The sequence below is a fragment of the Phymastichus coffea genome, unplaced genomic scaffold, assembly GCF_024137745.1.
Source record: "Phymastichus coffea isolate CEN01 unplaced genomic scaffold, Cenicafe_Pcof_1.1 PCOF00033, whole genome shotgun sequence".
Classification (NCBI taxonomy): Eukaryota; Metazoa; Arthropoda; class Insecta; order Hymenoptera; family Eulophidae; genus Phymastichus; species Phymastichus coffea.
The window spans coordinates 2,393,906-2,406,096 of NW_026706844.1; the positions used below are offsets into that span (position 1 = coordinate 2,393,906).

General features: G+C 35.3%; 1 protein-coding gene across 1 annotated transcript in view; it reads right to left on the reverse strand.

Annotated features, from left to right (window-relative positions):
- Positions 1–670: 670 nt before the first annotated feature.
- Positions 671–12,191, reverse strand: part of LOC131663312 (uncharacterized) — a 232,876-nt gene continuing 221,355 nt past the window's right edge. Inside the window, exon 3 of the mRNA XM_058933661.1 lies at positions 671–967. Coding sequence (XP_058789644.1) covers positions 904–967 — 64 coding nt within the window. The 3' untranslated portion in view covers positions 671–903. The remainder of the gene's footprint in view (positions 968–12,191) is intronic.

The following is a 12,191-nucleotide window of genomic DNA, read 5'->3' on the forward strand; positions in this document are numbered from 1 at the left end:
AAAGGCGCTATCCCTTTAACTAACCTCTGCTTAACTCCTGACTAACATCCAACCTTTACCAACGCGACAATACTTGAATATATTATTACGTCTGGCTGTAACATCTCCTCGCCTAGACATAACAATACACATTTCAGAAAGGAGGGAGTGTTAGAACTATGGTTCTGTAGCGTGCATACGTAACAAGATATAGCTGTTTGTGCCACCCTTGAGTCAATTCGAGCTGCTGTCAAGAACTGAGCTGCTACTCCTTCCGTTGAATAAAGAGATTTTATTGTTGTAAAATATATCTTATGATTTATCCTATGTATAAAAACTTTTTTTATAATAAGTATGAATCAAGACTGAGTTCAATCAATAAAAACATCGATATCAAGGATGGACGTTAGAAAAAGAGAACTTTAACAGGAGTTTGGAACTTTTATATTTCTGTATATTAGTAGTGTCGAGCTTTACATACGGTCTTAACTCGTAGCTACTTAGTGCCGATTTGATATGCGAGCAGCTATTGCGAGTCATAATACAATTAGAAAATGTACATGCCTGTTTTTTTTAAAACAAATTGCCTATTCAAGTTTAAAAAGGAAAGAACAAAAAGAAGACGTGCATCATTAATAATCGTTAAAACTTTATTATATATAACAATGTAATTTTATGCCAACAATTGCATCACTAAATATTAAATTTGTTTTTAATTTCATAATATAATAATATATAATCGAATCTATTTTATAATAAATTTCTATACGGATTTTTGAATATAAAAAATCAACTTAAAAAATTAATATTTCTATTTATTACAAAGCCAGCGCATGAATGTTAATAATTGTTTTGTACCTATATTTTATCGTGCCTTAATTTTTAGTCCATTCTAAAAATGTTCTTATATAAAGAGATGTCAAATTATTTACTATTATACAGATGTTTGTTGAAGAAGATTAAAAACTGAGTACGATGTTTTAAGAATCTAAAAAAGATATGTTATTATTTTCAGTAAGTCAATGATTATATTACATGCTAATATTATATTACATGTTTATATTACATGCTAAAAATGTAGTTAATATTTGTTATTAATTATTAAGCTCATTCAATAATTATACACGTGCGCAACCAAAATAGCAAATGATAATCACCACGCGAAAGCTGTTAGACTGATTTTAAACAGAATAGAGAAATCGAAGAAAAAAGTGACGAGAGAATTTCGTCAACTTAATTTGGCTCTTGGAGGGTAATGATTATGGTAAAGATATAAGAATAATACATAAATAGATAGAGAAGAATTAGCTACTCAATATATAAAAACTTATAGAAATCAACGAGGTTTTACATCGAAATTAAATAAAAATTTAAATGGACGTCTCCAATCAAGAATTTCATCACCTGCTTTTAATCAAGAACCAAAGTTTTTCAGGAAATAGCGATCACATAATTTCTATAAATCTATATTTCAGTTCGTACGCACAATATTTACGTGAAAATAGGTAGTCGGTTAAAAAAGACATGGATACGTTCTATTTAATTGTTATCACCATTACGTATAAATGATTTTTATATAGGGCGTTCAAAAAGCAACGAAACACCCCAAAAATGTGCCTAGTAAACTATTATTTTGAAAAGGTCAAGATCGTTCTATGGATAACTTTTCACAAGGAATCGATTGGTAACTTTTCACGAGGAATCGACTGCTAACTTTGAATTTTACCTTGAGCGTGTCCTTTAATGATATTTCAATGATAACTTTGTTTTTTTAAATAAAAACCCCTATTTTGGACAACAGCATTCGACAGAGCGGGAAATTTTATATTAAACATGTATTTAGGTTATGGGTCATAGGGTCATACAGTCATTGGGTCACGTTCAAGGTGCTTCATTTACGTGAATCTCTTTGCCTCTTACGCTCCGAGTGCTATATTTACGTGAGTCCTCTCTCTTTCGTATTCAATGACTAGCTTTAATTAGTACAGCATTTTATTTCAAATGCTCGAATTGTTCTCCATTCACCTCTTGATAATAGGTTAAGCTATGACAAAAAGTAGCAACAGCATTTTGCATCATTTGAGTGGGAATGAGGGCTCATTTATCTACGATTCTTTGTCGTAATTCGTCTAAATCTCGGGGTTTCGTTTAGAATACCCTATCGTTAAGATAACCCTAATAAAAGTAATTAAGAGGCGTCTAGTCAGGTGATCTGGACGGCCATTGAGTTGAGCCCCTTCATCCTATCCCCCGATCAAAGAATACTTTATCTAAGTAAGCGCGAACATTTCTTGCATAGTAAGCTCATGCACCGTCCTACTGAAACTACATCTCTTTAAAATTATCTCCAGCTATCTCTCTCATTGCAGGAATCATATGGTTTCAAAGCAAAGCTTCATACTTTTGAGAATTCAAGTTACCAACAATGAAAAATGGTTTGATGATTCTGTTGCTAAGGATTCCTGCCTAAGCATTCAATTTCTGCGGATACTGAAATTACTTTTCTAGTTTCGAGTGAAGATTTTCATCTGACTAATGTTTGGAAGTAGTATAGCAATGTATATTCCAGTACACCTGCGCGGGGTCTCCGGTGTGCTGGAACATACGTATGTTTCAGTACACCTGTGGGGGGTCCGTAACCTTTTGGCCCCCCTGGCCTTTCATGTTAATAATAATTGTTAATGTTAACAATTATTATTAACAATATTCGTAGGGGGGTCCCTGGTTTAACCTTTTGATTACCTGGCCTAACCCTTCAATGTTAATTATTATTAATGTTAATAATTGTTTATAATTTTTTGAGGAAGGTTTCTAGGGCTCCCAGTCACTAAGGCTCCTAGTCCCTAGGGACCCTATACCTAGTGCTTTCAGTCTAATTAAATTTAAATGTATTTTTTTTAAAAGTTATAAATATATATTATTGACCATTTACTTGCTACATTGAAAATGAAACGAGTAGAAAATAGCGACGATTTTTGAAAAAAATGAAGAGACAGACCGGAGAATCGAACCGGAGTCCTCTGGGTTGGCAAGCTAGCGCTCTACCACTAGAGCTAATGCCACATGTACCTTAATGGATGCATATTGTGTATATTAGCTACACACGCATACATTTGGTATAGGGCCTGAGCGTGCGGAGGAGGGGGGGCGCATACTGTCTATAGTTCTAACTTGAGGATGCGTGCTCTCTCTCTCTCTCTCTCTCTCTCTCTCTCCTACGCTCTAGCTAGGCGTGGACCATGGTGCGCGGAGGGGAGCGTATGCTGTCTATAGTCAATGCGTGCTCTCTCCACGAAGGGAACTGTTTTCGTGAGAATGCTAGAGACTACGAATGCAGTCGCTCGACTGACACATCCTTGAGATGTTCCTCCTAAACATCTCTGCTAGGAGAGAACCTTATTGCCATCCGTTCGCCCTTTCTTGCAATCGTTATGATTATTTTACTATTTAAATAAGTACCCATTTTATTATTTATTTAATATTTATTATTTTTAATTATACATTGACTAGAGTACACTTTGTCTATAATCTTTATGTTCAGTGTCTGACATAGCTATTTTTAAATATTCAGTTGAATTTTTATATGAACTATAGTCATCTGTAAATCTTTCGACCGTGTCGATCCCTTTTGATTTTGCTTGTTTTTGTCTTTCCATCATCCAATCGTGTATCTTTTGTGTATTTACCGCAGCACATACTATATTCTCGAGATTTTGACTATGATATATGCATGATGGTTTAAATTTAAGACTTAAATCTTCCAATCGCGGACATCTCATTTTAGTTTCGATATCTAAAATATTTCTGTAATTAAAAAAAAAAACTAATTAAATTCGAATTTAGAATTTTGTACTATTGTATATTATTTGAACCTACTTTTCAGGAATAATTTTTTTGAGCCATTGCTTCTTTTGTAATCCTTTCACATAAATATTTCTACAATTATGTAAATAACTACGAATAGTACAATTTAAAAAATTATATGGTAAAATACCATTTCTCCATAATGTACCTATAAAATTGATTATATTAAATATTTCAAATAAAATCAATGTTAATTAACGATAATAAAAATAAAAACATGATGATGTAATTCCAACCACTTATTAACACTTTGATATTCAATAGGCAGTTTGAGCCAATGATATGGAGGCTTAAAAAGTCGTAGTGTAGGTGAAGTATTAGAACATACTGGTAAATAGACAAACTCTTTACGAATAAAAATATTATTAGGACTCTGAAAGCCTTGAATATCTAAAATATAGTCCATCTTGGAGTATAAATCCCATTATTCTCTATGATATGTGAGCTGAATCGTATCTCAAAGTAATAATGACTATATTTTTATTCTGAAGATCTATATACGAGGTGTGTTCAAAAAGTAAGGTGACTTTGTATTTTTAAGAAAAAATATTTATTTATTTATCAATATTTATGTTGTCCTCTTCAAAGTAATCCCCCTCAGATACAATACACTTATGCCAACGGTTTTTCCAATCCTCAAAGCACTTCTCATAAGTACTTTTCGGTATAGCCTTGAGCTCTTCCAGCGATGCAGTCTTTATCTCTTCAATCGTTGCAAATCTCCGTCTTTTCATAGGTCTCTTTAGTTTTGGGAACAAGAAAAAGTCACATCGGGCCAATTCCGGTGAATATGGTGGCTGAGGCATGATTGTGGTGTTGTTTTTGGCCAAAAAATCAGTGAGAAAAACTTTGACATTTGATCGAACTTGGCGTACTTTTTTCGGTCTTGGCTCATCTGAGCTCTTCCATTGGGATGATTGGACTTTGGTTTCGATATCATAACCATATACCCATGATTCGTCACCAGTTATGACCCTTTTGAGTAAATCTGGGTCGTCGTTGACGTCATTCAACAGTTCTTGAGCGATGCTCATGCGACGGTTCTTTTGGTCAAAATTTAGCAATTTCGGAACAAACTTCGCTGACACACGTCTCATGCCCGAAACGTTAGAAAAAATTTCATGGCACGAGCCAAGCGATATACCAACATCCTCAGCAACTTCTCTGATAGTGATTCGACGATTTTCCAGAACAATTTTCTTCACTGCTTGAACATTTTTATCAGTTGTTGACGTGCTTGGGCGTCCAGAGCGAAGCTCGTCATTGGCATCTTCCCGGCCATCTTGGAAGAGTTCGTACCACTTGTAAACATTTTTTTACTCAGAACAGTTTCACCTTATGCCACCTTCAACATTTCAAATGTTTCGGAGCACTTTATTTTATTTTTTACACAAAATTTGATGCAAATCCTTTGATCCATATTTTTCGATAGCAAGCAATCGCCGAGCACGCAAAACACTTATAACCTTTACGCTTCTCACAACCAAACAAAAAATGGTATACACTTGAAGCTTGGTACAGATGTTCGGGAAGAGTGTACCAACATAACAAAACAAAAAAATCGATAAGCGAAAGTACGTTGCCCGTGAAATTTGAAAAGTCACCTTACTTTTTGAACACACCTCGTATAAACCCTTTAATACTAAATTAATAAGTTAGATGGTGCTACAGTCGGCTCACCCGCACTCTTTCGTTTGAGCTATCCCTTCCATATACTGCCTGCAGCGCCCTCACTTTATAGGTAGTGCCCTCAGTTTGCTGGCAGCGCCCTCACTTAACCTTTAAAAACCGCTTTGGCCTAGCAAAAGAGCGCAGTCTCTCGAGACAGCCTGCGAGCTTAGCTTGCCTTACCTTACTCCATTTGCAAGTAGATCCTCAGTAGTTAGTTGAATCCTTATTGATTTGTTAAACAAATCAATATTAATTACCAACTGAGAACAAGTTCATTTTAGAGCTGTTTACTACCTTTTCCATCCTTTCATCATAATAATCCTTTATACAACTATAGACAAGTGACTCTACAAGACAATAAAAACTAGATAACTAACAACATGACTTCTAACTCCTATTTTCAAGAAACAATTAAGAATTTGTGGAAAGCTTTTAATCATTCAGACGATTTAGATATAGACTATTGTATAAGATGGAGAAATCTAACAATTAATGCTATAATTTCAATTAATGAATTTATGAAACGGTCTGATTTGAGTAGAGCAATTCGACAAAGGTGTCAAACTTGTTCTTGTCATTTGAATTCTATTGAAGTCAATTTAAGTAAAACTATAAAAGTTGGTGGAAGTATATACATCCATTAACAGCTATTCAGGATGAAATTCCAGGAGATGGAGTTGTTTGGAGACCAATTCATTCAGCCTTTGAAAATCGAATTAGTACAGTCTGTATATGTGACGTCGATGTCACTTTCAAGTACGCTTGGAGTAAACGTAAACTCAGGGTTGCTCTGATTTGGCTATCGAGTAACACATAAGCCGGGACGAGCAATATTGTTGCGTTGAGAAAACTATATGCTAGCGCGGAATGTAATAACCAAATGTTATTACGAACACACCAGACTCACGCTTAATGTGTTCTTAAGGGACTTTAATGAAAATTCATCAGACTTACGCTTAATGAATTTCCAAGAAAACGGATTACTTATAGAAAGAAAAGGATAGCCAGATATAAGATTTTACTTACTTTTATTTTATTTAATTGTTTAATATTAAGGCTGCGCTCTCTCTGCTCTTTGACCTCTTTCTCTCTATCTCTCTATATTCTGAATGTAGTTGGGTGGCTTCTTGATTGAATTTATTGGGAGTACAAATAGAAAATCGCCGTTTTTTCTAATAATTTGAGGTTTTATTGTAAAAAACTCGTTATAATCTCATTCTTCAAAATAATTTCCATCCTTAGTCACAACTTTTTCCCATCTTTCTGGCAGCTTCTGAATTTCTCTTCGAAAAAACTGTTCGTCTTCTGACGCGATCCACGAATCGATCCAATTTTTGGTTTCTTCGTAAGAACGAAAGTGCTGTTCGGCCAGGTCATGCGTCATCAATCGGAACAAGTAGAAATCAGAAGGGGCGATGTCAGGAGAGTACGGCGGGTGCGATAGGATGTCCCATTTCAAAGTTTCCAGGTATGTTTTCACGACCTTGGAAACATGTGGCCGAGCGTTGTCATGCAGAAATATGACCTTGTCGTGCCTTTCCGCGTACTTTGGGCGTTTTTCCTTTAACGCTCGACTCAAACGAATCAATTGCGTCCGATAGAGGGCTCCTATGATGGTTTCGCGTGGTTGCAGGAGTTCATAGTAAATTACGCCAAGCTGGTCCCACCAAATACACAGTATCAGCTTCAAGCCATGAATGTTTGATTTCGCTGTCGAAGTTGATGCATGGCCGGGAAGACCCCACGATTTTCTCCGCTTTGGGTTGTCATAGTGTATCCACTTTTCATCGCCGGTCACAATGCGATGCAAAAAACCCCTCCTTTTTTGCCGTTGGAGGAGTTGTTCGCACGTGACAAGACGCCGTTCGATGTCCCTCGGCTTCAGCTCGTACGGCACCCAACATCCCACTTTCTGGATCATTCCTAAGCATTTTAAGCGATGGGAAACGGCTTGCTGAGTTACGCCCAATAAATTCGCAAGTTCCTGTTGCATTCTGCAAGAATCTTCATCAAGCTAAGCCTCCAATTTCGCATCCTCGAACTTTTTTACGGGTCCGGGACGATCCTTGTCATCTACGTCATACTCGCCATTTCTAAACTTTTGGAACCATTCCCGACACGTTCTTTCACTAATACAGCTGTTACCATAAGTTTCTACAATCATTCGACGCGCCTCAGCTGCATTTTTTCCCGAATGAAATGCAAAAAGCAACACTTCCCGCAAATGTCTCCTGTTCGGCTCGAATTTTGCCTTTTTTGCGCACGAACAAAACAAAGCACAGTAAAAATAGACAAGCGAGGTGATGAAGAGTTGTTGACAAATGCCTCAGCTGGCTATGTAACGTTCATGTTAACAATTTTTTACCGACGTGCAATGCTGACGCCACCTATGGGAAAACGGCGGTTTTCTATTTGTACTCCTAATATTTTTGTCGACTTCTTGGTAATATAGTCCAAATTTTCTTCTCTTATGTTTCCTCCAGCACTCACTCACTGGTAGTCACTTCTTGTTATGCACTTCCTGATATTCACTCCACTTCACTCCTCCAGTCTTGTACAGAGCTTTTTATAAGCAGTGGGTGGTTGGGTGGAAATTCCTTTCCTCGGGCTCATGAAGCGATAACGGACAAATTTTGTATTGGTGGGAAATTTTCTAATCATATCTAGGATTTCTTTATTGGTCTGTGGGCGTGAATTTTCAGAGAGAGAAAGGGCGGTCCCTTTTTAACTTGGGCCCTTTTCTCCAGAGATGGCTCTCGGAGTGCCACTTTTAAGAGCAAGAGTAACGCTATAGTTTATAATTACTTATACAAAATCGTACTAAACTTAGTTAATTTTTAACGATACATAGTGATTATTACAATAACTCAATTACTATAAATATTTAGAAAAATCCAAACCTTCTATGATTTATTATAAAATACATTATTGTTCTAATATAAAATTATTTATTGGTTATTTGGTGACTAAAAGATGCGCATTATAATAACTTACAAAATTGATGAAAATCTATTTAATATTACGGATATTTTCTTAAAATTCGGTGGGAAAAAAAGATAAATTGCTTTTTTATGATCCCCTTCCATTATCAGTCGATAACGCTTCACGATGTATACGCGATGATCGTAGGCTCCTGTCAACACATGCGCGTGGGACAAAGCAGGATAGAGCGTTGATTGTAAGGCCGAGTACGCAGGCTCGGGCCACTATCAAAGTTTAAACACTTTATTTCGAATGCGTTTTCATCGTGGGAAATCAGGAAGGTTCCCACTCCGTTCGTCATATTTAATAATTAAATTAATCAAAAAAAAAAAAACTAAGTTACGGCTAGCCGTCACATATACGAGTAGTTAATCAACATCATTTAGATATAAAAACATTTCTAGTTGCCGCAAATCAAATTTTATAAATTAAAATACTTCAAATTCTTACTATCCATAATAACTTAAAAATAAATACAGAAATGGCATCACAATTTATCATAAAGAAAAATCAAGAAGAAGATATTCAAATCAAGTATTTTAATACAGAAAATGTTTGCATTTATAAGACTACTGATCTTGATAGATGGTTTCAAAATAACGTTAAATTTATTATACTTAAATAAATCGAAGAATTTCAAGAAAGAGACTCAGGCTGGTCGTTAAAAACTATTGTTGGTCTCACTATTAATATAAATAAGTATAATCCATTCAAACCATGCTCATATATACCATTACCGTCAAGCATAGATAATAAAAGGGCCTGTGTTAATGTTAAAAATGAAGACAATGAATGTTTTAAATGGGCTATACTTTCATGCCTTCATCTAGTTAAAAGAAATCCAAACAGTAATTAAGTACAAGCCTTATGAGAATGAACTGAATTTTGATGGTATAAGCTTCCCTGTAAAACAAAACAAGTAAATTCACATTATCGCGAATGAGATGCTTCGGAATACGAGCATACGATTGACAGAGATAGAAACTATCTACTTTTTATGTCTACCCATACAGAAGAATGCTCTAACGTTATCTTACTTCTCAGTGGCTATATCGTCAAAAATCATGATAGAATTTGGTCGTGTTTTATCTGGTGAAATAACTGTCTCATGCTCGCTGAAAACATGATACTCTATACCATTAATAGGTAATAAATCTTTCAAAAATTTATATTTAGAGAAATATAAATAAGAACATGATATTGCTTATGCGCAAAATCTGGAGGATATTGCGACAAGAAATAAAGCTGACGAAATTCTAGCTAACAAAGCTTGGGAAAGAGTGCAAGCTAAAGATAGCAGTTTTGGTGAGAAAGCAGCTGCCTTTACTGTAGCCAACATTATGAAAGTTAAAAGTAAGCTTAGTATGGGTGTTGATATGAAGAAAGGTAGTAAGAAACGAGGTAGAAGATTTAAAAAACGCCAAGCACGAAAGAAACGTAGAAAAATCAAAAAGCCGTCAGTTACATTGAATAAAATTATTAAGACGGTCTCGAAAAGAGTGTGCCTAACAATCGAGTTCTTGTAGTTATTCGTTCGGCTATAAAAGGAGCCAAAGAAGCTGTGAAAAAGGCTGGCGGTAGAAGTAAAATAAATATAACACGTATTTTGCCTATTCCCAGTAAAGTTGGTGGAGCGCTTCCTTTTTTAATTCCATTATTTGCTGCTTTAAGCGCCACTGGAGCTCTAGCTGGAGGAGCTGCTTCAATAGCAAAAGCCGTTAACAGTGCTAAGGCCGCTCAAAATCAATTGAAAGAAGCTCATAGACATAATAAAACTATGGAAGCTATTGCTATTGGTAAAGGACTTTATTTGAAATCGCATCGTAAAGGTTATGGCCTTCATCTGAAACCATATTCAAGTGGAAAATGTCATAAATAAAAGAAAACCTTGAAGTAACTTTACCCAATCGAGCACTGACAGATTACGATATAAAAAAATATGCTTAAATACTAAAAATTGCAAATTTTCGAGGTGTTTTCATGCGTAATGCTCTGCCAGTCGATGGACCACGATATAAAGAGACAGCTATTGTAAATTTAGATGATAAACGTGGACCAGGTATTCATTAAGTGGCATACAAAAAGAAAGGTGATGAGGTTATGTATTTTGATAGTTTTGGTAATCTACAACCGCCTATAGATCTATTGCTTTATCTCAAAGTTAATAGAATCATGTATAATTATATTAGATATCAAGATTTTAATACATATAATTGCGGCCATCTTTGTCTCAAATTTCTTTTAAACAAACTATAGAAAAGACGACTAGTATATAAAATACTCATTCAAAGAATGACTATCATTTGACATGAATCTGTCATGGAGAATACACTGACATTGAGTCTCTCGGGAACATCATCCGTACTCGAAACATATTATTTTCCACCGATCGAATTAATACCAAACAAAAAATACGTTCTTGGTCTAGTTGAGCTATTAACATTTAATTCAATACCAAACATTGACGTTGGTTATAATAAATTTTACATTGAAGGTCAAGAAGCTATCACTTTACCGACTGGTAGTATCAGTCAGTGCAGTCAAAAAATTGATTTTGAACAAGAGGATTCTAATGGATTAATTTTAGGCTTCACTAGCTCATTGAAAACGAAACGCATAGTTCTGATTTACCCGTGACTATTCTTAAAGTCAACGCTTTACGTGTAGAATGTAATATTACTACAGGCTCTTACATAAACAATCGCAAAGTACATACTATACATGAGTTTTTCCCAGCAGTGCTACCTGGATATAAGATTATAGAAGTTCCCTCTCACGTCATTTATCTTCCAGTCACTGTGAGAAGCATATATCATTTTCAAATTCGTATAGTTGATCAAGACGTAAACCTAGTTAACTTTCGAGGAGGTCATCACAGTGCGAATACATATAAAAGACATATCTTAGTAATGGGCATCATTTACAATATAAAGACCGGTCGAGGTTATATTAAAAGACAAAAATGTCAATCACCGAGCAGTCAACAGCTAGCTATCAGACCGTTCACATCTCAGAACATTCAATTCCTAAAAAGCTTGAAACTATAAGTCGTCGAAAATATAATCGTGCAAGAAAATATTGTGCATATTAGTATACTGTATAAAACAACAACAACAATATGGACGGAATTCTAGACATTCATTTAGGTGTCGCTTTCAATGAGTCTATAGCTCATTATGAAGTTCATGCGCATCAGTCTTATTCATTATCATATTTCAATAATAGCGATGAAATTCATATAACAATTCAACATCAAGATTTATGTCTGCTTCCATCACGCAGTATGATTCATATTTGTGGTAGGTTGACCAAGCCGGACGGTACTACGCCAGTGGACAATACTTTATTAGTCAACAACGCCCTCTGCCATTTGTTCGAGGAAATACAATATGAAATAAATGCTATTGAAATTGATAAAGTCAAAACTGTTGGCTTAACGAGTCTCATGAGAAATTAGCTTTCACTCAATCCATGTCAGAGCTCTATCGCTGAAAATACCTGATGGAATGGTGATAACAATGAAGTTTTGATATGTAATACTCTAGGTTATTTTGATTTGATTATCCCTCTGAGTATGTTGATGGGTTTTGCTGAAGTTTATCGAAAAATTGTAATCAATGTCAAGCATGAACTTATACTCACAAGATCAAGAGATGATTTGAAGGCTATTTTAAGTACTCCAGTAGGGAATTCAG